At 33.6% G+C, this 27,572-nt stretch overlaps 2 protein-coding genes across 5 annotated transcripts in view; one reads left to right on the forward strand and one right to left on the reverse strand.

The window, feature by feature from the left end:
* The first annotated feature begins 9,236 nt into the window (after positions 1–9,236).
* LOC143231026 (thrombin inhibitor hemalin-like) lies at positions 9,237–18,839 on the forward strand. Of its 2 annotated transcripts, none has more exons than XM_076465496.1 (4): positions 9,237–9,401; positions 10,330–10,494; positions 13,249–13,443; positions 17,164–17,353. In XM_076465496.1, the coding sequence occupies exons 1-4, from the start codon at positions 9,350–9,352 to the stop codon at positions 17,250–17,252; spliced, it is 501 nt and encodes a 166-aa protein (XP_076321611.1). In that variant the 5' UTR covers positions 9,237–9,349; the 3' UTR covers positions 17,253–17,353. The 2 variants fall into 2 exon arrangements, with proteins under 2 accessions (XP_076321611.1, XP_076321612.1); XM_076465497.1 differs by lacking the exon at positions 17,164–17,353 and adding an exon at positions 18,522–18,839 and having other exon boundaries at positions 9,243–9,401.
* Positions 18,840–25,093: 6,254 nt separating this feature from the next.
* The window catches only part of LOC143231027 (uncharacterized), a 79,390-nt gene continuing 76,911 nt past the window's right edge, over positions 25,094–27,572 (reverse strand). For all 3 annotated transcript variants that reach the window (XM_076465498.1, XM_076465499.1, XM_076465500.1), the window contains exon 20: positions 25,094–27,478. In XM_076465498.1, the coding sequence (XP_076321613.1) occupies positions 27,409–27,478 (70 nt within the window). In that variant the 3' untranslated portion in view covers positions 25,094–27,408. The remainder of the gene's footprint in view (positions 27,479–27,572) is intronic.

The raw sequence follows: 27,572 nt of genomic DNA on the forward strand, positions 1-27,572 counted from the left end.
TATTTTCATCAGACCCAGTGAGTGCCTTTCTGTTTAACTTTAATTTGTTCTCTTATCTCAAATGCTGTTCATTTTTAAGAACTAAGTTATTTTTTATTATTAAGGTTGTTGTTGTTTGTCGTTAAGCGCAAAGCTCTGTCCACCACGGATATAGAAACCCGATTTTTATCGATTAAGTCCGCAGACATACTGCTGTGCCACTTGAGAGCATCATTGGTGTATTGAGTAATGTTATATCCTCTAGTAGTGAATAATAATATCGTTTGCTGTTATGTGTGATTTTGATTTTAGTTTCGAGAGTTATTTCAAAATTTCCTGTTCCTCACTATTGTTCAGCTACTGATAATTTTTCGCAGATAAACGTAGCTTGTCACAAGAATAATTACGTATGTAATGCATTTCGATATATTTGCCTCCTAGTGTTTGTTTTTTTTAATTTCGCACAAAGCTACTCGAGGGCTATCTGTGCTGGCCGTCCCTAATTTAGCAGTGTAAGACTAGAGGGAAGGCAGCTAGTCATCACCACCCACCGCCAACTCTTGGGCTACTATTTTACCAATGAATAGTGGGATTGACAATATAACGCCCCCACGGCTGAAAGAGCAAGCATGTTTGGCGCGACGGGGATGCGAACCCGCGACCCTCAGGTTACGAGTCGCACGCCTTAACGCGCTTGGCTATGCCGGGCCACCTCCTAGTGACTTAGCGGCAAGTCAGGTTTTGATATTCGTGGTTGGCGCAGCACAGGTAGTCCATTGTGTAGCTTTATATTTAACTATAAACAAAGAAATATTCTAATATAAAGGCAGCAACAGTGATTAGCTTAGGAACGTTCTGTATAATTAAACTTATTCTTTTTGCTCGTTTTTTACAGGCTTTTGTTGCTTTAGAGTTACCACATTAAATACAGTCGATCAAATTTTGGATAGAATTAACACTAACGGTAAGATATCGGCATAAATGGAAGTCTGATGGGTATTGTATTAGTGAATATTAGTGAAACTATAAATATACTCATATTATGTTATTTAAAGCGAGTTACCAAAACTTCAGGTATCATGTTGTAAGTTTATATTAACATTACCGCTACTAAATATATTAAAATAAAATAGTTTTGTCGTTCAATATTTAAGATTTAGCTTACATTACTGCTTAACACTTGTAAGGTTGTTATTTACCATATAGACCTATCAGAACCATAACTAACAGTCAAATATAAAAATCATAATAACGCTAAGAAAATTGTGTTTGGAATTTAAATTTCTATATCAAATATTAATACTATTTTGTTAGGATGAACTTAATATAACATTAATTTTTAAATAAAATTATATTGATAATAATATTCATATTTTATTTTTAGCCTAACTGTTATTAGTTTAGGCCTGAAACTTGCACTAACGATAGGCTTACTTGCATTTTCTGTAAATGCAATGGTGTTGAAGAGGTGAGAGATTATATTTATTTCTTCGGTTTTTGAACTTTATGTTGTCTCTTTCCAGGTTCATGGGAACACTTCTTGATTTGTGTATCTTTGTAACATCAGGAAAGAAATATTGCATAATGTGTTTGTATAACGTTCTATCCATTAGCAGTGTCATCGCAAAGGCTTTGCCATTTTTAACACAACTTCAACTTTCATGCTTGTGAAATATTTTTTTCAAATTATCTTCTTTTGTATATATCTTTACTGAGTAAAGTAGGTTTTAAAACTACATCGTTTCCAATCTACGCTCTTCAATTTTTAGATTCATCTTACTATTAATAAGCCTAACCATAAGTTAACTTAATATTTATCAAGTAATCCATATTTTAAACGTAAAATATCGTGTTAAGTGGTTATTAGTGAATTATTATATATTCCTAAAATTGATTTTTTTTATGTGGGTTAAGTATCTTAATGTGCTGCTTACAATGTAATTTACTCACACATATACATATTACGAATTTCAGGAATACGCTGCTCTGATGTCACTAAGTGACAAGTCCTAGAAATATCTTCCATCTGGTGTTAAAGTTGTTAACCTGTGTGGAAAATGCTGAAAAAGAATTATGACAAATACATAATTAACAGACAAATATTTTATCTTTTACATGAATTGAATAAGTAAGATCTCGATCTTTGTAGCCATATAAAAATATGAATATTTTTATGATTTAATTTTATGTCGGTAAAATAACATGATATACTTGTCCACTTAAATAAGTGGTGTTCATACAGTACTAAATGACTGTTTTCCGTTGCTTAGGACGGATTTTTCTCAGTTTGATGTTTACAACTCTAGCTATAATGTTTGTGTTTGTTATGCGTTCGTTTTCCTAAACGCGAAAGGCTATAGCCAATATATTTGAAGTACGGTTTTAAATTTCTGTTTTGGTGTTCTGTGAATCTTACCTGCAACGGACATTGACCCTATATATTAAAATAAGTACCGAAAAGATGTTCCACTACAACTCAAACACTACTTTTATTTTCTACTAATAATTATGACAGTTTGAGAGTACTGTAGCATTCTCTTTATTGACAAGTAATATAACAGTTGTGTGTTCTTCTTTAAGTTACTGATTGTTTAATATTCCTCTTTAGCTAAGTTGTTTCGAAGTTTCGCTCAGATTATTTCAGGTTTCTAGTACTAGGAAAAAATTCATTAACAGTTTTAATATTAATGTATTAGCGGCTGTTTGAATCAAGCCAATATCAGTCAGCATAATGCATTAGTTTTAACATTGGAACAAAATTAAGTCCAAGATATAGTACACTTGGTTAATATCCGTAAAATATTTGTCGCTTAACTTTACGTGAGGTTATTTATTTATATTTTATTTTTTCTTTTCATATCTATATCACAATATAATAAAAGTTTTTGAAATTTATTAATTTGTCCTTGTTAATTTAATTTTATATTTTTGCTCAGCGCTAATGCTCGTAATTCTAATGATATCTGTGTAATCTTAAATAGTTGCAACAGACTTAGTTGTTAACACGTTTTATTGCTAATTTTAGAGAAACAACTTTTTTTTGTATTCGAATATTCTTTCGCGAAAAATAACTTATTTTGAATGCTAGGATATGTTTATGCACCATATGAAAGAAGGTTTTCATTCCATTAGGTGTAATACCATATGTACGATATCTGATGTAAAACAATCTAATTTTTAAAAAATAATCTAACTCTCGTATTTTCTTATCCTTCGACAACATCTACAGTATACAGTCCATATCGATGTCATAATTGCTTTTTTTTAATTATTATTACCTCTGTAACATTGGCAAATTAATACGTAAAAGATGTATGTGAACTGTTAAATATCTTTTTTTAATGTAATTGCGAGTTTGCGATCCTCTTGCGGGTGCTTGACATGGCCAGGTGGTTAAGGCACTCGACTTGTAATCTTAGGGTCGCGGGTTCGAATTCGCGTCACACCAAACCTGCTCCACATTTCAGCCGTGGGAGCGTTATAATGTTACGATCAATCCCACTATTCGTTGATAAAAGAATAGCCCAAGAGTTGGCGGTGGATGGTGATAACTAGCTGCCTTCCCTCTAAATTAGGGACGGATAGTGCAGATAGTTCTCGAGTAGTTTTGCGCGAAATTCGAAAACAAGCAAACAAACAATCCTCTTACGGATACTGGCCACTATGCACTAGACACTTAGTCCTTGTTTCTTTTTTATTATTATAATTATTATTTTCTTTTTTAATCATTTTATTTTTTCCTCTCTTTTTGAATTATTATTCAAGTATTGAATAATAATAATTATTATTACTTTTTTGTGCGTGTGTGTGTTACTACAAGTAGTAGTAGCATTCTCTCTTTCGAGAAAAAGGAGAAAAATACAAAAAAAATATATATATGTGAAAATACAAAAAAATAAAAAATGAAGAAAAAACATAAGAGAAATAATAAAAGGAAAAAAAACAAAAAAACTTCTTGTTCGTCCATGCATGGACTGAGCCCTGAAATGGGCCTGAGTATGATGATATACTTTTACTCTGGCCCAAAGCTTAAAAAAACAACAAAAAAAAAACCTAAAGACAGACGCTATAATCGTTCGGGAGGGAGGAAGAGGTCAAATGTACCTGACCCTCCTGGGTATTTAACAACATCAATACCCAAATACCGACACAGTGAAACTTGGAACTCTTACGGATATTTTATATTCCAGTACAATGCCTATAACGGTATTTTATTATGTTTATTATATTCAAACAGTTATTCGATTTTAATTCTGCGTGAGTATTTCACTATAAAAAATTTATATCATTAATTTTCTGCTCACTTTCAGCAGCATTACTGTAGGAGACGAAGCGCATATTACAATAATATTCACTCTTTATTTGTCATGAAATGCTCGCATACATTACTCTCTACACGTGCAAGTCCATTTCATTTTAAAAGGCGAATATAAATATACTCGAGTAGACGTTTTATGCAACAACATATTGAAATTTAATAAAACTTTTAAAAAAGGCCTAACGTTAGGTCATAGAATAATATTATAAGTTTATTTATTGATAGAATGTACCCAAGTTTGGTTTGAATTTCGCGCAAAGCTTCACGAAGGCTATATGCGCTAACTGTCCCTAATTTAGCAGTGCAAGACCAGAGGTCTGACAAGTAGTCATCACCACCCACCACCAACGCCTGGGCTACTCTTTTACTAACGAATAGTGGGAGTGACCATAACATTATAATACTCCCACGGCTGAAAGGACGAGCATGTTTGGTGCGACTGGGATTCGAACTCGCGACCTTCAGATTACGAGTTGAGCGCCTTAACCACCTGGCCATGCCATTAAATATTTTCGAACACGAAATACCTTTCTAAAGGTAAACTAACCTTTAAACGATGAAAAACGTAAAATAATACTTAACTTAGTTGTTGTTGTTTTGAATTAAGCACAAAGCAAAATGGGCTATCTGTGCTCTGCCCACCACGGATACCGAAACCCGGATTTTAGCGTGTAAGTCCGCAGATATACCGCTGAGCCACTGGGGGGCACTTAATTTAGAACAACACTACTACACATTAATACTTCTTCTCAAATCAAAATATATTGAACAAACCCTTTCACGGATAACTGGCATAAAAGAATATACACAATATACACATATATACAATCCGTAGAACCTCTGATATGCATAACATTTTAACTGAGAAACACAAAGCCCAACACCCCTCACCCATATTTGAGCCTTAAAAGCAGATATTCTAAAGCAGCCATAGATGTTTGTTTAGTAACTGCTATTTCCTTAATAATTGCTTTGGTCCAGGCCAGAGCCCCGCCTGGTCTGTTCCAGTGTTTCTTTTTTTGTAATTGGCAAACCTCTTGTTTCAAACGAAGTCGAGCCTCTTTATAGCTTTACTAAGCCCAGATCTCTGCCCATAGAAACCCGAAAAGCTATTCTCAAGAATGGTATCAAATTTATCTTATTAGCACTTAGTTCAAAAGAACATAAACTATTAATTTACTATTCAATAAATTGGATAACAACATGGACGTCTTCCAAGAAAAGTGTGTTATTGTAAAGAGCGGTGACATCTAATGAGCACAACAATATATTGGAATAAATCAGTGAATAAAAGTACAGCACATTAATGAGGTTGTTTAATGCATAATATACATTAAAATAATAGGAACTATTTAAGAAATTTTTTTTTATTTATTTATTTTTAATCAGGTGACTTGTTTGTAAAACAGGGTAATAAGTGTGCTTTAAAATAAAATTGAGACTGATAAAACTTTCGTACATATCTCTATTAGCTAGTCTTTAGTGCTCTTCCATAAACAATATTTTGTAATAGTTCCTTACACGCAAGTGAAGCATTTCGCTTATTATAAAGAAAACTGATCAGGCCTAGTGGGTGATGACGTATATATTTTGAATGTTGTAATTCGTCAGACCTAATAGAGTCAGGTATTGAGTTAAAGATCTAAGTATAGTACTATTATAAGTAGTTGGTAAGGAAAAACCGCAATTTATAATACTAATCCATAAAAGTGGTATTTACAAAACTTACCTTAAATGGAGTTTAAACCATGCTAGTAGTAATGCGTGTGCTTGTTTCTTTGTTGTTAAACAAAGATACACAATGGGCTGATTGTGGTATGTTTAATAGAAGTATTGAAACCAGCTTTTAGTGTTATAAGCCTTCAGGCTTACGGCTGAGCCACTGGGAAAATTTCCCCTGTTGCAGTAGTTTGTTACATCCAATGAAGTTGATTTGATCCATGAACAAAAATCTGTTTTTGAGGAGCATCTAACACAGCTCAGTGACTGGTTTGAAAATCACTTTCCAGAATATATAAAGTTCGCATGGAACCAAGACCCCATATGAATTTATCTCTGCAAAAGAAGAAAATGTTATTGAGCTGTCTTGTGACAAGACTTTAAAAACAAAATTTAGCAGAATGTAACTGAGTTTTGGATATTAGTAAAAGATGAATATCCGCTGCTTAGTCTAAAGCTCAGCGAATCCCAATTCCATTTGCGACGTCATATCTCTGCGAAGCTAGGTTTTCAGCGGTTACTGTGATAAAAAGCAAGTACCGCGCGAAAATCACTGTGGAACAGGAAATGAGGGTAGCGGTGTCCAATCTGATTCCAAGGTTTGAGAAGCTGTACAGTGCCCAACAGGCGCACACATCTCATCAGTAATTGTGGTTATTTAAAAATGAAATAAAAGTATTTTACTTTCAATTTATGTGTATTATTCTTTCAAACGGCTACTAAGTTGTAAGGATATAAATATTTATTAATTATTAAGTTGTTTGGACCTAACTACTTAATAAACGGAACTATTAGGTTTTTTTTTTTGCCTAGGAGTGCCGTGAAAAAAATTGTATCCAAATCAAGTTTCTTTATTATCCTTGGATGTTTTATCGTGTATTTTCAAAATAACACGGTAAAAGATTAAGCAAATGTATAAAAAAAATGCAACCACAGAGACATATGTAAGGGTTTGTTTGTTTGTTGTTGAATTTCACGAAAAGTTACACAAGAGCTATCTGCGCTAACCGTCCCTAATTCAGCAGCGTAAGATAAGGCAGCTAGTAATCACCACCCACCGCTAACTCTTCGGCTACTCTTTTACCAACGAATTTTGGGATTGATCGTAATATTATAATGTCCCCATGACTCAAATGGCAAACATGTTTGGTGTGACGGGATTGGAACCCATGGCCCTGTGATTACGAGTCGAGCGTCCTAACGACCTGGCCATGCCAGGCCGATATGGAAATAGGCATTCAGACTGTTAACTTCAAATGATTGTTTATAAACGAACAAACAAAACCTTGGCAGGGGTTTAGTTTAGAGGGAGAGAAGTCTGAGGAATTCTCTCCCCAACAGGAATGTTCAGGAACGTTGTAGTTCATCTTCGTCCCCGCTCATGGAAGATTATTTCTCTGTACGTGGGAATTTTCCTGTATTTTAATTTGGCTTGTTAAGGCAATGAAATGAGGTAGGACAGTATGAAAATGTCGAGTGAGCACGTTGAGTGAGACAAAGGCGGCAAAAAAAAAAGTTGACAAGTCGGGAGCCTGCCGGCAGAAAAGAAGCAAACCGCAGAACAAACCCACGATAATCAGTGAAACATCCGTGATCAGGGCCGTGGAGTAGCTGGGATCTACAAATCCCAGTGCCTCAGAATTTGTTGTGGAGGAAACGGAAGTGCTCCAGAAAACCCACTTTCACAGGACAGGCGCCGAATATTCTACCTGTCCTGTGCTCAGAGCTGAAAAACACAACAACATATATGTACTTTATTCATGTTGTGTGTTTTATCGAGTGATTTGTGACTGTTGAAATATGTTGTATAGTGTGGTGTATTTTGTAGTTTGTACAGTGACGCAGTTAGGTCATTTCTATGTTCTGCTTTTAAGTAATATTTGTATGCAATTTCAATTAGCCTATTCCTAAGAGTGGGTAGATTACTGATTTTGTGTACATACTTGACAGGTGTGTATGTTGGTAGTCGGTTTGCTGCTCTTAGTATTTTATTTTGTTATATTTGGATGTTCTGCAGTGTGTTGTTAGACATGTGGTAAGTGAACTGACACCCATATTCTATTAACGGGAGAATGTAAGCCTCGTATATTTTAATGTTCATAAGCGAAGTAGCTTCTATTATAAATGAAACAGTTATCCAACGATAGACAATGTAAAATTGCGAATCTATTGAAGGAAAACGTGAACACCTATGGTTCCTTCGATTATGCAAATCTACTTTTATCAATTAAGTTTGTTAAGAGACTAGCAACACTAGTTGGCAATGATAATAATCTTTGTTAGAGACTAACAATGATACGCGGTAATAATGGGCTTTAAAAACAAAGGTATAATGAGAGTGTTGGTTTCCAATTTCCACTATCTTTAGCACGTGATACTATTCGCAAAGTTAAACGTCACTTCTGTACCACTGGCTTCACTTCATTTGCTATTGAGCTCCTTGTTTATTAAACCCTCACTCCGATTGTTTATTTCATTGACCTTAATCTCGGGGGAGTCCTTTTGAACTTCCCTCTCATATTTCATTGGAATTAGTTCACGAGCTATGTCATTAGACACTTTTATATGGACAGATAGAGGTGAACATCGTGAAAATTTCTTAGTAGAAACGCACGTGAAAAGCACGGATACGATCAGAAGAAATTCGCGTAAGAGAATTGAAAAGAACTTTGTAGAAACTCTTAAGGTTGTTTGTTTTAAATTTCGCGCAAAACTACACGAGGGGTATCTGCGCTAGCCGTCCCTAATTTAGCCCTCTAACAAGAGGGTAAGCAGTTAGTCATCACCGCTCACCGCCAACTCTTGGGCTATTCTTTTACCAACGAATAGTGGGATTGACTGTCAAATTATAATGCCCCTATGACTGAAAAGACGAACATGTTTAGTGTGACGGAGATCCGAACCTATAATACTGAGATAGTAGAGCTCCCTTACCACCTCGCCATGCCAGTACGTTTCTCACATTCAATAAAACTCTATGTTAACATGTACACTACACTAAAATGTTTTTTCATAATTAGTTTAAAAGGAAAGAAGAAGAGAGATAGGAGAGAACCAGCACGTAAATTTCAAGATCATCTTGGCACAACAACAGCAGTGAAGAGAATTTAACGTCGTTTTTTTTTCTTTGTTCAGATAAGAAATGTAATCTGATTCGTCTAAGCTTATCGTGTTACACGTGCACCTGGCTTACCTGACGTTGTTTTGGTGTCAGACATTGCCTGAGACCAGATAACTCGAGTGTTTACTGAGTAACTTACGTAATATAAAGATAGATTTTGCAGAGAAATTATTTTGCTCTGTTATTACAGCTTCAACCAACTTGGTGAAAACATGAACTACATTATATTAGTTTGCATTCTTGGTCTTATCGTCCAAATTCATGGTGAGATTTTGTTGTGTGTATCTTATAGTACGATTACACGATTTAAAGTTTTGTCTAAATATTACAACACCTCTACTCTACTGATCTATATAAGTACATCATGGATTACCATGGTTACATATAACAAAATTTATATTTCGTATTACCAATATTACTTTGTTTTTATAGTGAATGATGAGCGTAAGAATTGTAAGCATAAGAACGTCATTTTTTCTTGTTTTGTGTGTTTGTACATGTAGTACTTAGATTGCATATGTTGCGTCTTTGCTTGGCCAACCTATTTGTAAATATAGCAGATGTAACAAATTTAACTTTATCCATTCTGTGAATTGCTATGTCACGGTTAATTTTTTTTTTTCATTTTTATTACTTGTATTTTTAAAAGCCAGAAATACCAAAAGTGGGGTGCACGCATACCCGATTCGATTTTGTTTCTCATCAGGACCTCCACCAGAGTACCATCAAATTGAAATCATTTTCGGTACAATTAAAATATATTAACCAACGAGATCTTGGACGAAATCAAATACATCAACTGAAAGAGTTTAAAACTGTAATTAGATCTCAAATGGATTAAGAGGTGACGGAGATACGAGCTAAAAGTTTGTACTTGGAAAACTCGAACCTATTCTGTGAGTCGCTATGCCGTGGCTAACAACAGTAAAAACAAGTAAACACGGTGAATAGGATAATATTTAAACGATAATGTAACTTTATTTTCTAAGGTGTATATAAACACATTAACAAGTGTTAACCAACCCTGGGCCGAAGATAGCATATAATATCATCGAAATTCATTATTGTTTCATGGAAGTATTTTCGGAATAATTTTTTTCCTCCAAATTGTAGCTTTTTCTCTTATATGTAGGCTTCAAACATGGTATTGCATAGTTTTTAACTTATATTTATTTCATTTCTATTTTCTCAGCCAATAACTGCCACCTGGAACCAGACTCTGGTCTGTGTGATGCTTATATGCCCAGGTTTTACTTCGATCCTGAGACAAGAACTTGTGAACTCTTCATTTATGGTGGTTGTGGAGGGAACGAAAATAACTTCAAGACTGAAGAAGAATGCTTAGATACCTGTAAAGGTAACAAGCAATAGTCATGTGTTTTCATTTTTTATGAAATGACGTTTTAGTTTAGCTTGAACACGTTACGAAACAAACCTGTAAATCTCAAGTGAAGCATTTCATATCACATGCCTGATCACAAGATGTAGTTTGTTATCTTTAAGTGAAAAGTCTTGGAAGACAACTTAGGAAAGATCGATTGAAACCGTTGTTCTTTTATTTCTTTGTAATAATGAAATCTGAATGAAACAACAAAACGAAACATGCGTGTGTGTTCAAATTTATAACATAAACAGTGACTAGTTTATACACAAATATTGTGTGGATCTTTATAAGCAGACATTAATACTGAGGAGCTAAAAGTGTTTATGTTTCTAAGTCGTGAGTACCACTGAACAATTCTGTTTTTCGCAGTTACTTAAAAACATAAAATCAGAAGTTTTTAAAGAGAGGCTGCTTTGCTGAATGATTAACGTTTTGTTTTTGCATACCTAAAGTTTCATAATCAGTGGCAAATCATAACATTTTGATCTGAGCACCAGTCATAATACCAATCTTTCAGGTTATACTGTTTAATATGTAAATAATCAATCTTTTTCCCTAGACTTCATATACAGTTTGTATGCGCAGTTTCTCTGTCTCAGGTTGCCTTGTTCACAGCGAAGACAAACAAAATGATAAAACGTCACAAGAAAAGTGTATAATTAAGGAAATGTATTTCTGAAATGAAAATAACCATTGGTTCATGCGAACTGGAAAATTAAATACACCGTTTAAAGGTTTGTTTGTTTTTGTTGAATTTCAAAGGTACTTGAAAACTACCAGTGTTAGCGGTCCCTAATCTTGAAGTTTTATTGATTTTAAAATTAGTTAATCAACACCACCAACCGCCAATTCTTGTGGCATTCCTTAACAACGAAAAGTGGGATTGATCACACACTATAATGCGAGCACGTTCGGTGACGAGTTTCGAACTCGCGACTCGCAGACGTGTTTAAAGGGTTATTTTCGAAATGTGGCCTGGCATGGCAAGGTGGGTCAAGGCGTTCGACTCGTAATCCGAGGGTCGCGGATTCGAATCCCCGTCGCACCAAACATGCTCGCCCTTTCAGCTATGGGGGCGTTATAATGTTACGGTCAATCCCACTATTAGTTGGTAAAAGAGTAGCCCAAGAGTTGGCGGTGGGTGGTGATGACTAGCTGCCTTTCCTCTAGTCTTACACTGCTAAATTAGGGACGGCTAGCGCAGATAACCCTCGAGTAGCTTTGCGCGAATTTCATAAACAAACAAACAATTTTCGAAATGATAAAACTTGCTCATTTGTCGCTGGAACAAAGCTACACAACACGCCATCTTTGCTGTGCTCACAACGAGCATCCTTCGGGTATAAAATGTATTTAAAAGTTTTAAGGATAAATTATAGAATATATTGTTAGCGATGGATCTTTAATACATTTACCTACAACTTACTGGATGTTTAGACAATTTATTTTACCTGAATGTTGTGTTGTATATATGGAAACTACGCATAAATAAAGAGCAGTAAAATAAACATTTATTATTTTAAATTTTTAACTTTTTATTGAAAAATTATTTACGATAAAATTATATTCAAAATATTCTCCAGAACAGTTTCATAATTGCAGTGAATGATACCATTATAAAGACTTCATTTCTGGGCAAATTTTATTATCTTTGTAGGTGTGTGTGTGTTTTCTTATAGCAGAGCCCATCGAGGGTAATCGAACCCCTGATTTTAGCGTTGTAAATCCATAAACTTACTGCTGTACTAGCGGGGGACATCTTTATAGGAAAATTAACTACCCACTCTAGAAAATATCTTTTTTGACGTGATAATACAAGCAACGTATGAATTTGTTGTTATATATCCATTAAACGTGATGTAATTGCGGGTTTGCGATGCTGTTGCGGGCGCCCGGCATGGCCAGGTGGTTAAGACACTTGACTTATAATCTAAGTGTCGCGGGTTCGAATCCTTGTCACACCAAACATGCTCGCTCTTTCAGCCGTGAGGGCATTATAATGTGACTGTCAATCTCACTATTCGTTGGTAAAAAAGTAGCTTAAGAATTAGCGGTGAGTGGTGAGAACTAACTGCCTTCCCTCTTGTCTTACACTGGAAAATTACGGATGGCTAGCGCAGATAGCCCTCATATAACTGTGCGCGAACTTCAAAAACAAACAAACTAAGCGTGTTACGAATATAGAACCGAGCCAGTTGCTTATTTTTAATGGAAGTGAAGAAGGTACATTTTTCTTTTCTGTCACTTTTATATTGGAAAATAATGTGTTGTTACAGTTTGTCCTTTTGATATCTAATACTTTTTAAAATATTAATATGTACTCAAAAATAATATTTTTTAAGGAAAGTGTTAATTAATCTTGATTTGTTGTTGGCAGCAGCCAAAAATTACCTTAAGTTGCGTCAAAGTATGGATTTAGTTTTTAATCTCACATTTCTCTATGGGGCTTTAAGGAGTTAAAATTTAAAACTAATCTACTAAAGAATCAGATGGTAACCAGTATTATTCAACATTTCTATTAATCAAGCTAGTTTATTAAAAATATTAATTTCGAAATAATTTTTCCATTTGAAGTTTGCTTTTTATCTATCCTTTATTTTATGCCATTTTTAGTGATTTTTTGTGAAGGTCTCATCACAATTCTAGTGAAATACAAACAATTTTAAGTATATAAAAATACAATGTATCATAAACAGCATACACAGTTCATAAATCTTTGCTTTTCAGCTTCCAAGATTCGCAAAACCTCGAGGCAATCTAACAGTTGCGACTTAGAACCAGAAACAGGACTTTGCGAAGCATACATCCCGAGATTTTATTTTAACAAGGAAACAGGAACATGTGAACAGTTTATTTACGGTGGCTGCGGCGGAAACAAAAACAACTTTGAAACTATAGAGGAATGTTATGATGTCTGTATAGGTAAGCAGTTTGTTAACATCTAAAAATACACCTCAACACTACCTTTTAAACTCAACTAAACGTTTATTACCATGTGAAGCACTTATTTCAAAGTCACGGAATATAGAACGCAGCAAGTTAATGTTGTTTTGAATAAAGCACAAAGCTACACAATGGGCTATCTGTGCTCTGCCCACCACGGGTATCGAAACCCGGTTTTTAGCGTTGTATGTCCCCAGACATACCGCTGAGCCGCTGGGGAGCCGCAGCAAGTTAAATAACCTAGTGTGGGTTAATATAATACTTCTATATAATAATAAACTGTATATTTTGTAGACGATATGAATTTAAAAAAAAAGTTCCAATAATTACTTTTTGTCAGACTAGTTTTGAAATACTTTCTGATAATTAAATTTTGGACGAAATTAATGTCCAGATACCTTATCACGATAATAAATAACCTTTTGTACTCGTAAGTGTATTAAAAAAATCTGTTTCTCCATCAACCCCTTCGTAGTCTTTGGATCGGTCTGAACCACACTTAGTAGGATGATATACCGAAAGACGTGTTATAAGGTGGTCATTACTCGGCCTCAGTCACCCTGCGTAACGGTCACAACAAAAATATTTTTGTTTAGTTAACGATTCCACAGCCTTAGACCAATCTTTTACTGATTTTTGCTTTTAATTTTTCTTGTAATTTTGTTGTTGAGGTTTTCTTAAAAAGTTTTTAGTTTTTTTTCATTAAAAATGTCAAACATTCACATTTTTGTTAGAAAAAAACAGTCATCAAAGCACGAGGTCAGCCCCTTAAAATAGTATAGCCCTTTGATTTTTCTCTTTAATTTTGGCCTAGGAAGGAGGAACAATTTCTAAAGTTGTCTGTCAAAATCACTTCAGAGTATCGACAAACAATGAAGCTGTATAGAGGGATTCGTAAAAGTAATAAATAAAAGCAAAGTAAATTAACTCTAACACAATTGATGTAATGAAATATAAAGTAAGTGTGAAATAAAATGTGTAAAATAAATTATGTGTGAAATAAATGATGCGTATAAATATACATTATTGATTTAATATATTAAATCTGGGCCCAACATGGCCAGGTGGGTTAAGGCGTTCGATTCGTAATTTGAGAGTCGCGGGTTCGAATCTCCATCGCACCAAACATGCTCGCTCTTTCAGCCGTGGGAGCGTTATAACGTGACGGTCAATCTCACTATACGTTGGTAAAAGAGTAGCTCAAGAGTTGGCGGTGAGTGGTGATGGCTCGGTGCCTTCCCTCTCAATTCTAAAATCAGGGGTTCGATTCCACTCGGTGGGCTGAGGAGATAGCCTGATGTGGCTTTGCAATAAGAAAAACACGCAAAAACACACGCCTTTCCTGTGGTCATATACTGGAAAATTTGGGATGGCTTTGCGCGAAATTCGAAAACAGAACAAACAAAGTATTAAATCCAGCCCTACATTATTTCTTTATGCCCCTGCACCTAGGTAGTAGCATAAATTAATTTAAGTGTGTAAATACTATGGTGGCGTTGCGTCAAATTTATTATTCGGCTTTATACAGTGGATCAACTGTTTGATATCATGGTATCACAGACGTCTTAATGTATTTGGCCAAAATTCAGCTATGCTAATAAACGTTGAAACTATGCATGACATGACGCTTGGTTCAACGCTGACTGTAAATCTTACTTTGTTAAAAGGTCTCATATAAACATCAAGCAAAATAAAATATTTTTCAGGATAAATGGAATTCGTACAACATTGTACAGTAACTATCAAAAAGTAAAATTTGAATTGTGCTTTTACAGTGATTTTTATTTCAAAAGAAAAACATTCCTACGTCCAAATTTAGAGTAAACTGTAACTGACTCATCACAAGTGTCATACCCCTCATACAAGCTACCATCTTGTATTTATCAGTTTCAACAGTCGTTGAGTGTGTTGAATCAACACAGAAATTCAATGATCACGAACGTCGATTTTGTAAGAATATGACGCTTTAACATTAAATGTTGATGTTTAATTTTGAAATGCGCCCTTACTTAGGTTTGGATATCCAGATTGTACGGATGAGCTTTAGATAGGTGAAACTGCAGTCAACAGCAGGAGGTTATTTGTTTTGTTTTTTTTTAATTTCGCGCAAAACTACCAGAGGGCAATCTGCGCTAGCCGTCCCTAATTTAGCAGTGTAAGACAAGAGAGAAGGCAGCTAGTCACCACCATCCACCGCCAACTCTTGGTCTATTCTTTCACCAATGAATAGTGGAATTGACCCTAACATTATAACGCCCCCACAGCTGAAAGGGCGAGCATGTTTGGCGCGACGGGGATGCAAACCTGCGACCCTCAGATTACGAGTCGCACGCCTTAACACGCTTGGCCATGCTGGGCTACAGCAGGAGGTACCGCTAATCAAATCATATATCAAAGCCCCTACGTTACAAATTATATTTTCAGTTTTACCTTTGGTAAAATTAAATCAGATTTGTATGATCAACATATACTTGTGTTATTTTTTTTTATTTTTTTGTGAAATTAGACAGAGTAAATATCTCTTTAGTTTCAAGTCCTATCCTCCTCAATTATCACAAGGTAATAGAGATTTTAATTTCTGTTTTAATATGAACTGGTTAAACTATGTATAGATAAATATGTAGTCACAAACAGTTTTCGATTTTCACATTATTGTAAAATATATTAATAATTTTTAATAATAATTGAAATTCAAAGAAAAATTAAATATATCATGACGTTTTTATTTTATAATGTTAATTATAATAAGTCATACGTTGTAAAAATATTTTAAGTTTTCGATTATTTTTTTTAATTTCGCACAAAGCTACTCGAGGGCTATCTGTGCTAGCCGTCCCTAATTTAGCTGTGTAAGACTAGAGGGAAGGCAGCTAGTCATTACCACCCACCGCCAACTCTTGGGCTACTCTTTTACCAACGAATAATGGGATTGACCGTCACATTATAATGCCCCCACGGCTGAGAGGGCGAGCATGTTTGGCGCGACGGGGTTGCAAACCCGCGACCCTCAGATTACGAGTCGCACGCCTTAACACGCTTGGCCATGCCGGGCCTTAAGTTTTAGAACAGATAACTTAATGTTTGAAAACAATTGTACCTAAATTTTGTATTATTAAAAGTTATTTTATATACAAATGCATGCAGTTTATCTTTCAGTTTTCATGTTTAGTAAATCTAAACCTATATGTAATCATAAAACGCTAATTGGGTAGAGATTTATATGAGACTTACATCTGTTCCACAAAGCTATGATATACTACACTTAATAAGGATTAACCTGAACTTTTTCTTTAAATTTAAATGTCGCGAAAAGTTATTGTAAGTAATATAAATATATGCTGTTGCTTGTGTTTAGTGGTACAATTGCTAAAATAACAATGAAAAAAAAAAGTGAACTCCTTAGGCCCGGCATGGCTTGATGGTTAAGGCGCTCGAATCATAATCTGAGGGTCGCAACTTCGAATCCCCATCACACCAAACATGCTTGTCCTTACAGCCGTGAGGGGCGTTATAATGTGATGTTCAATCCCACTATTCTTTAGTAAAAGAGTAGCCCACGAGCTGGCGGTGGGTGGTGATGATTAGTTGTTTCCTCTGTAGTCTTCATTGCTAAATTAAGGATGGCCAGCGTAGGTAGCCCTCGTGTAGCTTTGCGCGAAAATATAAAAACAAACAAACAAACCTGAACTCTTTCCTTAGCCATTAGCAAGGAACATCAACACAGAGCTGACGAGTCTCACAGCTTTTTTCCTACTTGGTTACTTTCAATGTTACAATTACGACCCTGAAACTCTGTTCCGTGAAAGCTTGGATTACGGAGATTATGGAGGAACATCTAATCATCGAATTTAAAGCACATTTGTATAACAATCAATACTGCTACATCTTCATTGTATAGAAGAATTAAAAAAAAATCATCTTTTGCCTCTGATGGTCAAGTACAGAACTTAACTTTTTCTATTAACTTCTTTTCTTTGTATTTTCCAAAAGCTAATATCACAGTTGTAAGTGATAACTCATTTATGAAACATCCTTCTGTAATGTATAATAAAAACTTGCAATATCTTTTACATTTGCATACCATAAATCATTTGAGATTGAGCTCGCAATTTTGATCCACATTTTATAGATTATAACTTACATCTGGAAACTGGAAATTATGTTATAGGCATGCTTTTCAGTTTCCATATACACGTTATAATTCATGTATTAAACGTTGCATAAAACTAAAAGTGTAGTGACTGTCAGATTTTGTAACGTACCCAAAACTGAAATAGCAAACATGTGCAGTAATCAGCAGCCCACAGGTTTCATGCCGAGCACCCTCACCACCAGACTACGTTAGCTCCGAAACTATAACCAAACAGGCTTTTTATAATACGGTCGCTAATACTCAGAAGCGCTACTGATATTTATTATAATCATACCAAAAATTCAATACTTTATGGTATTTGTATCTGCTAATCTGTATTATTATTCATTTATTTACATGCATGTAATTTAATAAAATCATAATTCCTCTGTAGAAAACCTGATACACTGATTGACAGGCAAATTATTATTATTATGTGAATATCTCAGTTTTATTTTTCTACCTTGTCCAAATAAAAGATGTTTAAATGAGTATTAACGCAATATACATTATATATACATATGACTTATAAAACATTTTTATTTGTTAGTTTCTAGATAGAGTTTATTATAAAGTTATTAAATTTCAAGATAACTAAAATGTCTGTTTTCTTTGTTTTAAAACTACCTTTAAAGGTAGCTCGTCTTAATTTTATAACTCAATTTGTTGCCAGTCTGTGTTTTATCATTCTATTTAGCAGCAGTATTTTAGTATTCTGAACAAATATCCATTATTTAATGTAAATGTTATACTCTAGAAAAGATCCCAGGAAATCTGTTCAGTTTTTAATCTACTTAACCTGTATTAAGTTTTAATGGCCGTCATATTATCAAGTAATTAACATTACTATTGTTCCCTTTACTTTTAATTTTTCATTACTTTACTGCAAGAAAGTAAGTTTCGTTTATTTATTTTTATTTTTCAGTTAACGTAATTTTACAAACTTCCCCAAGAAGACGGACATAAAAGAGGAGGGATTTCTGAGACGACGTTTTAAACTTTGATTTTGAAATTGTGAATACTTTTCCTGCAGAGTGAAATATTCAAGACACAGAAACAGAAATTACTATAATTTGATTATTCTATAAAAGTCTCGATGATGTTAAAATCTTTCTCAAAGAATGCTATTGTTTTCTTTCGTCATGTAACAATACCAGCATTGAAATGACTTTGATAAGTGTCTAACCCTATTTCTATTTGTTACCGATATAAAATGTAAAAATAAGAAATATTATGAACCTTTGTTTTGGAATTTCGCACAAAGCTACTCGAGGGCTATCTGTGCTAGCCGTCCCTAATTTAGCAGTGTAAGACTAGAGGGAAGGCAGTTAGTCATCACCACCCACCGCCAAACTCTTGGGCTACTCTTTTACCAACGAATAGTGGGATTGACCGTACCATTATAACGCCCCCACGGCTGGGAGGGCGAGCATGTTTAGTGCAACGCGGGCGCGAACCCGCGACCCTCGGATTACGAGTCGCACGCCTTACGCTCTTGGCCATGCATTATGAACCTAAACTGTTTTATTTAATATTTCTACTCTTTAAATTAATATACACATTTTTTCATACTTATTAAAGATTTTTGTTAAAGGAACACTTGTAGTGGAAGAATAAAAATGGCCTAATTTATCAAATAATAATTGAAATCACTAAAATAATAAAAACGTCTCATGTTGTTTTGGAATGGCCATATTTCACTTTTAAAAACTATATAAATGAAGATAATGTAAATTAAACTGTTAAAAATTCATATTAATTCTCCTCCCTTCACTCAGACTAACAATTACAGCAAAAAGATACAAGTAAGATTTGGGGGTTGCCAAAATGTGGGACGAAATGTTTTTTTTTGTTTTTTTATTTCTAGCAAAGCTACACGAGAGATATCTGCGCTAGCCGTCCCTAATTTAACAGTGTATGACTAGAGGAAAGGCATCTGGTCATCACCACCCATCGCCAACTCTTTTACCAACGAAAAGTGGGATTGACTGAACATTATAACACCCCCACAACTGAAAGGGCATGTTTGGTGTGACGGGGACTCGAACCCGCGTTCCTCTGATTACGAGTAGAACGCTCTTGTCCTTACTTACAATTACATACGAGTTTAATGACTCTCAGAAGCAACAACCAACATGTGATCTTAATTGTAGAAAATACGCTATCTCCATCCACCTCTGGAATGACTGATTCTTCATTCACTCTCATAAAGATAAGAACTTTAAACAACAGCTCCTATGTCAAGCACCAGCTAGTTGGCGAAATCACGTACGTTGTTAACGAATCTGACTTTTCCTTTAGCTGAATCAACCAGGTATAAAATCATTCAAATAAGTCATGCGAAGCTCGTTACGTTCTTCCGTGTGTGTGTGTGTGTGTGTGGTTAGACACGTCGTATTTACTTCCTCAATATTAACTTTCACTTTAAGTTTTATAAACGAAATTTGTAAGAAAAACAAAAACAGTATAAAGTTAATACTCGCCACACTGTTTTACATCATTGCAGGTTTCTTTTTCTTCAAAATCTCCCAAAATAAAATAAGTGTATTTGAATGTTTGACGTTGCATCCAGTGTCCCAAAATTTCACATCTTTCTTCATTTTTATGTTACAATCGTCGATATACCTTAAATCCTAATTCATTTAGGAGTGAACAAACATACAAGAACATTATACCGAAGCCAACTTGCTGCAAAGGCCTGCAGCTTTGTACAACCTAAAAGAGTAACTGTCACCCTGCCCTCTGTCATCATAAAATAATAAGCATCTGAAATGTGGGTAAATACAACTATTAAAACAAAGTCAACTTCTACGTTATTAATTCTTGTGTTTATACGTTTTCTTACCACTACATAATCTGTTCAAGAACATGCAAGATTTTCATTCCAACTAATGTTAATTCACAATAGTATATTTCACTCTCTCTGCCCCTGTTTACGTTTCCTCGTTTTATCTCCATGAAAAACTATACACTTGCAGCTTTTAGTTGAGTAATTCACCAATTACTTGAACCAGAATGCTACTCAGTATACTGGAAAGTAAGGGCTAAAACTCTATTTTAATCTAATAATCATCCTAACTGTTGGAAGCTAGTGATTCTATTGCAGTCTGCAACACAGAAATACCAGTAGTATGCTATAAGGAAGATTTTCAACTACCTGCTTATTTGTAGATTCTCTCACTCCCTTCATTATAAGTTGGAACAGTGGATAACAGTTCACTCCCAACCATATGCCTCAAATATGTATACATCATTTTCTTTTTCTGTGGAACGTCTTATTTAAGTTTTACAGAACAGTCTAAAATTATCTGTCAAGTACTAGTAATGTCATCAGTATATGTGAGGCATCACACCACTCATTTATGACCTCTTAATACTGACACAGGCTCTTCTATTTTTGTAATCACATTCTGTCTACACGAAGCAAGAAACAAGGTTCAAAAAGCTAAATTCAAGTGATTCAGACATTTGTGTAAGGGAGAAGGAACACATCAAGATATATTAAAATGTTCTTATTCCTAATGCCCATAGTCTCAGTGCACATTGTTTTTTAATGACTATTAGCACCTGTGATACCCATAAGCCTTTTCACAGTTGAAATATCACACTGTTTAGTATCTGATCCATCTTTGTACTGGCCATGTCTATAATGTTCCAGGAATGTTACTTGACAAAATAAGTATCACCTCTTGGCACAGTAACTTTACATTGTCAACAAAGAATAGAACCAAAGTAATTCCATTTCCAAAATGTCATTAAGCAGATCAAAAGGTTGATCTGACAATACAACAAAAAAATGTATTCACAGTATAGCATAACTCAACTAACAGTTTCAAAAATGCTTTTTTTTGTTGCATCAAATTACTGACAAAAGACATTTTGTAATTGTTCAGAAATGACATCAGGGCTGCATCCTGCTGGAATTTATTCTACTGTTACAAGACACAAGTTGTGTCAGTTGAGTCTTTGGTGCTAAAGGTGTTTGGATAGTAGTTACTTATCGCAAATTAGTAATTAAATATTTCTCACAAATAAGCCTTCTTGGTTAGGATTTAACTGATGAATGGTAAATATTAATCACTGATTAATTTTGTTAAGTTATAGACTAATTAAAAAAACAACAACAATCCTTTTGTATATACATTCCAGAAGAATAAAATCACTGAACATGATCATAGTAATGATGTTGAATGAATGCTATTATTTTTTAAAATCAAAATAACCCACAGCAAGTAACTAATATCCACATAAACTTTGCCAGAAAATTTCTAACATGGCTGTCCCAACTGGAGACTACCATCTTGATCAAACATATCTTGTTTTAACTCGTAACTTACTTACTCATGCAAAATATAAGACTAAACTTCTGAAAACCTTGCACTAAGTTCAAATTAAAATAAAAACTAGTACATAAATTTACTTTTGTAAGGGTGGGATACATGAAGTGTACAACAAAGATCTTGTGTAATTTTTTTTAATGGTTCTTAGTAATAATTTCTAATGGTTTTTGACAAATACAGGAAATTCTACCCATGTATGCATATATACCTAAATATACATTTATCAGAACACCATTACTTTTTATATAATAAAATATGTATACCTACTGCACGTAAGCTGTTTAAGACTTAAAAATCAATCAGCCCACCTTTTTGAGAGAACAAAGTTGTGGATATTTCTGAGAACCTACTTCAATAATTTTTTTTTCTTTTAATTAAAGGAAAACTGGGTTATTTTATTTGTAAGTTACAAACTAGCTTGAAATATCCAGTGTAAAAATTCTACATTGTTTTTCAAGCAGTTTTATATCATTTGCTTCCAAAAGGACTTCTTTCTTAAACTATTGCAAGACAATGCTTTTAATAATCTAATAGTAGAATGAAATACAGCATTGGAAATAACATGCAAATATATAGGCAGTTCACATGTAATAGGTAATAGTAGCTGTAACTAAACTGTCACTTTGTCATATAACAACAAAAAAAAAACAAAAAACACCACAAAATAAGCTACACATTCCAATTACTATTTTCTCTAAATAGAACAGTATAACTAATATTCATGTCACTCTCAGTTTATTAGTGTGAGATACTGTTTAAAATGTATTATTCTCCACACATCAACCAAGTTGTTTGGCTGCCATTTGACATTCTCAGTTTAGATAATTCAGTACAGACCAAACCATGATTGTCAATGTTCCTCTTTTTACTTCCAGGTACATATTTCACCACATTTAATGTATATTTGGGTTAACTACGTAATTCTCTGCTATAAGAGAATGATAAGATGGACAAGAACATACACGTATCAACAGTCAGGCTGTCATCATTACCAACACTGGCTAACACGTAATGCACTTGGACTGGTCTCATGGCATACTTCACAGTAAATATATGCTGACCATGATATCTTTTTGCTCTGTGCCACTACACAAATTATTGTTTGTTGTAGCCAAATAACTTGAATTTGGATTAACCACTCTCCTTCTGCTTTGCTCATAACATTGTTTCAAAGTTTGATGCCAATTTAAACTTTCAGGTCTGGTTATCTCTCATAAGTAGTAGTTTTTTTTAGCAGATACGTACTGGTTGAGGCCACATCATGCTAATTCTGGAGGTAACATTCTTACCTGAACACACAGTTGGTTTATTAGCAAGATCTCTAATTGACTGCTTCTTTTATCAACAGTACTAGTTTCATCCATCCTTCTCAGAACTTCCATACAGCTCCTATTGAATCATGAAATAGTTTGCCTCAACGTGTTGTATGGAGAATCCTTCATCAAGTAATGATTTTACCTATTACTACACCACTTCTGGTAGTAGTATGACTACCTGTACTTTTATAAGTATTATGTTGGTTTGGCATCATCTGATTGGTTCTATGGCATTATAAGCATTTAACATCTGACTATACTCTGTTATAGTTAATTCTGCACACAATGGAGGAAGTAATCCCATGATATTTGTATGTTATATCCACTTTATTCAACATCAATTACTGTAATTGAATGAAAAATGTAAACAGAAAATTATGATCACTGTTTGGAATGTACATTTATGAAAGATGTTTTAGCTACTCCAATCATACGTCCTAATAAAAGATGGTTAGTGAAACATGTTTTTCACAGTCTCCTACCTACATGGTTCCTACATATTAAATAGAACTCTGGTCTTTAAGAACAAGTGTTGCAACAACATGATGTAGAACACTCAAGAAATTCTGAAAATAACATACGGAAAACTTAAAACATGTTTGGAAATGTAAAAGTGTCGTCATCATAAAGAACTGATCATCATACTTTTGAAAACCAAACCAAAAAACTAATAACTTACAGCATTAGAGTGTATTACGAATATTATACAAGTACTGCTAAGATTTTCGATTCAATAATTCATGAATTTAATACCAACTAATATTACCAGAAAACCTTATACAAGCACATTCTATGTGTGGAGGTAACTATCAAACATATAATACCAAACATAAAACCAACTACTGTTTTCTGTTAACACCACAGTATGATAATTTAAGTTTTTGATCAATCAATAATTTACTGTGTGCAAGTACAAATATTACACTCAGTATTTACCTGGCAAAAACACTATGAAGTCATTATTCTTAGTTACTTAAAACAGCTTTAATTGTGTTGTTATTCATACACACATCATAAAATGCCTGCAAGAATCTATCAATAAACCATTCTTTTAACTTATCTTAAAAAGCCGTAAGGCTTCTAAAGATATTAACATATCAAACAATATTATTCACACCAGCAGATAAATGGAAATAACTACCAAAAACCACATTTTGGTTAATTCTAATACAAAACCCTCAAATGCTCATGACGATGGATACAACCATTTGCTTCCTTTTTGCATTCTGATTCCACAAATGTTACAATGAAAACAACATACAGATGAAAAGAAATAAAATTTTTGTGACATTACAAAACCCTTATTGTAATAACTGTTTTAAATGACATCAACTATTTATCAAACTTCCAAATTTTAAGAAAATACTATGACAATAATGTATTTAATCAGTGCTCAATGTTAAAACTTTAACAAATACCATTCCAGACATATTTTCTTTATTGCACTTTCAGAACTTTAACTCCATGTCAAGAAATAATGTTAAATGTTTTGGTTTTTACTAAATTTTCCCATTTAACTGAAATTGCAGGCTTCAAATTTAAAATAAATAATACATACAACATTACTTGTTCATTCTTGTTAAACTTCACGAGAAGCTTTCACACCCAAGTTACAACCACTTCACTATGACATTTTTTTCTTTATTATAAATTGTTTATCCATTTTTTGTATTTATTTTAAAGTCTGAAAGAATCAATAGAACAACAATGTTATCCATATAGAATCAATGACTGCAAAATATGTATTTTTATTCACAACTATCACTGAGGGTTGGAACTAATCAGAATTAGGTGCATTATTAGTATAGTAACTGTTAAAGCAATGATACACATAGAAACTATTGACACGTTTTAAAACGTTTTTATTCACTTATTACTGAAGCAGAGGTAGTGTCATACAAAAGATTCAAACATTGTGAAAAGGAATTAGAATTTTAATCTCCTACCATCATAGAGAAATTTTTGGAGTTTCAAAAACATAAGATATGATTAATCAAAATGCAGGTGATATCTGACACACTAACCAATCTCTAGCTAATGACAGAAAAGAATAATTAGCATCACTTAACCACCATAAAATTTTAATATTCTAACTAGTAACTTTGGTAATACAGTATTCTGTGATCATAATTAATCTTAATTTCAACCTTCATGAGTATTTTTTTTCATAATACATTGCAGTTACTATGGGATAATTTTTTAAATATATACCAACACTGAATTTTTAACTTCTATTCTTGGCTTGCTCTGCATTCAGAAGTCACTCATATTGCTAAACAATGCTCTATTGCAAAAGTAATTAAACAGTTATCTCTAACTAATTAACTCAGAAATTATTCTACATCCTACAATAAAGGCTTGTCAGAGGCATAAAAAATTGAATGCAAAGGCAATTTCATAAAGTTGAAAACAGTAAGTTTTGTTTGTTCAAGGATACATAAGCTATTGATTGTGGTGAACAGAACTAATTATTGATGTTGTTAGCTAATTATTATTGTAGCATAGTGTTAAATGCTAATGAGTCTAATATATGCTGTACAGAAACATAAAATGCTTTCTTTCAAATTCTTTTTAGTTAAGTATATTATGGATGTAAACACATAAGATAAACGAAGAAAATCACTTAAAAATATTTTTTAACTTACTTTAATTTCCTTAAATACTGAACCTAAATGGTTCCACTGCTCTGTCAAATTTGAATATTTAATATTTTTCACAGTGCACATAAAAGAGCATCTGTATAATCTTCTGGTTGCCATCAAACTACAGATCAACTAACTGAACTGGTTCTAGAAATGAACACAAGAAAACATCTTGGGCAGTTAATTATGGCAGACATAGGACAAATCTGATGTGCTATTTTTACAAATTGTGATTGATCTGAAATCTGTAACAAACTAATTAACAGAAATGCTGAAAAAAAATCTGCAACTTCGTACAACTTTTAGCACATATAACACAATAGCCATTTAAATACAAAAATATTAAACATTTAAAGTTGGTAAAAACCCAGTTATGCACAGTTCAGTTGAATGTTTCTAAAAAAAGACTATGTATGCCTAACTCAAGGTTCTACCTATGATATTTCCAAAGAAACATGCTAGCTTTTCAATATATGCCTTATTAAACACAAACCAAGTTATGATGCTTCACACAGAACTTTCAAACTAGATACAGATATAGTAAATACTGATATACCACCTTAGAATCAAGTTTTATTTATATTGATACTTTTAATATATAAAATAACTTGATTAAAACCAAGTCACACTAAATGTGTTTCTTTCTAGAGATACAAGGTAGCAAAAGTTTTACTGTCAATGATATTTTATCCCACACATCCTGCTGACAGTGTTTTCTGTAAAATGCCCGAGCTATCTTAACAGTTATGTTTATGATCAAGAACATATTAAAGGTTTTATTAGCGCTAGGCTTTTCAACTTATAGAAACCCATCAAAACAGAACCCCTATGTGCAATACATTTACAGTCAAAGTTTGGGGTTTCCTAGTTAGTGTAAAGCCCTGGGTTTCAGAATGGTAAGCCCATGCCTTAACAGGGGATTGTTTATGATAACCAATTTATTCCAAGTTATAATAGCAGTGGGAATCAAAATTCAAAAATTTATTGGAAAAAAAAAACTACAAGCCAGTTTATGGTTTTTGTGTTAAGAGTTCAAGATAATTAAGATTATTTTGACATTGTCTTATTAAACTTAAATTTCTCTTGACAATGCTGGAACATACAAATGAAAAATTAAAAACTAAATAAAAATGTTAAAAAAACAAAACAAGTTCTCTTCATGATGATGTAAACCAGAAGGTTTGGGGTTTTAATACTAATCAGTAGAAACAAGGCTCTGTTAAGTGTTGATAAAACAACATGATGAATAACATATCATATAAGGAATTGTTTATGTTAATTTAAAATCAGTATAATGTTTCACTGGCAATACAAATCAGAAGATAGTAGGTTTTGAATCCACTGATAATGCCCCAAAACAAATGTTTTGTTAATGTTAGCATAAATCAGGTAGAACAAGGTTTTGCCAACATCATCACAAACCAAAAGAAATACAGTTCTGCCAATACAAGCCAAAGGATGCATAGTTTCATTGACTTAATTCAAAAACAATCAAGAACACAGTTTTATGCAAATTAATAATCTACCAGTGGTCTTAAAGTTGTAGGTCTTGAACTTGATCTAGAGCGTGACCTTGATCTGTCTCTGGAAATAAAACAATTATACACAAATTACAATTTGTAAAAAATGAATAAAATTAAAACAATAATGTGCATCTTCGTATTTATATTTAATTATT

This window comes from Tachypleus tridentatus, chromosome 10 (genome assembly GCF_004210375.1).
Source record: "Tachypleus tridentatus isolate NWPU-2018 chromosome 10, ASM421037v1, whole genome shotgun sequence".
Taxonomy (NCBI): domain Eukaryota; kingdom Metazoa; phylum Arthropoda; class Merostomata; order Xiphosura; family Limulidae; genus Tachypleus; species Tachypleus tridentatus.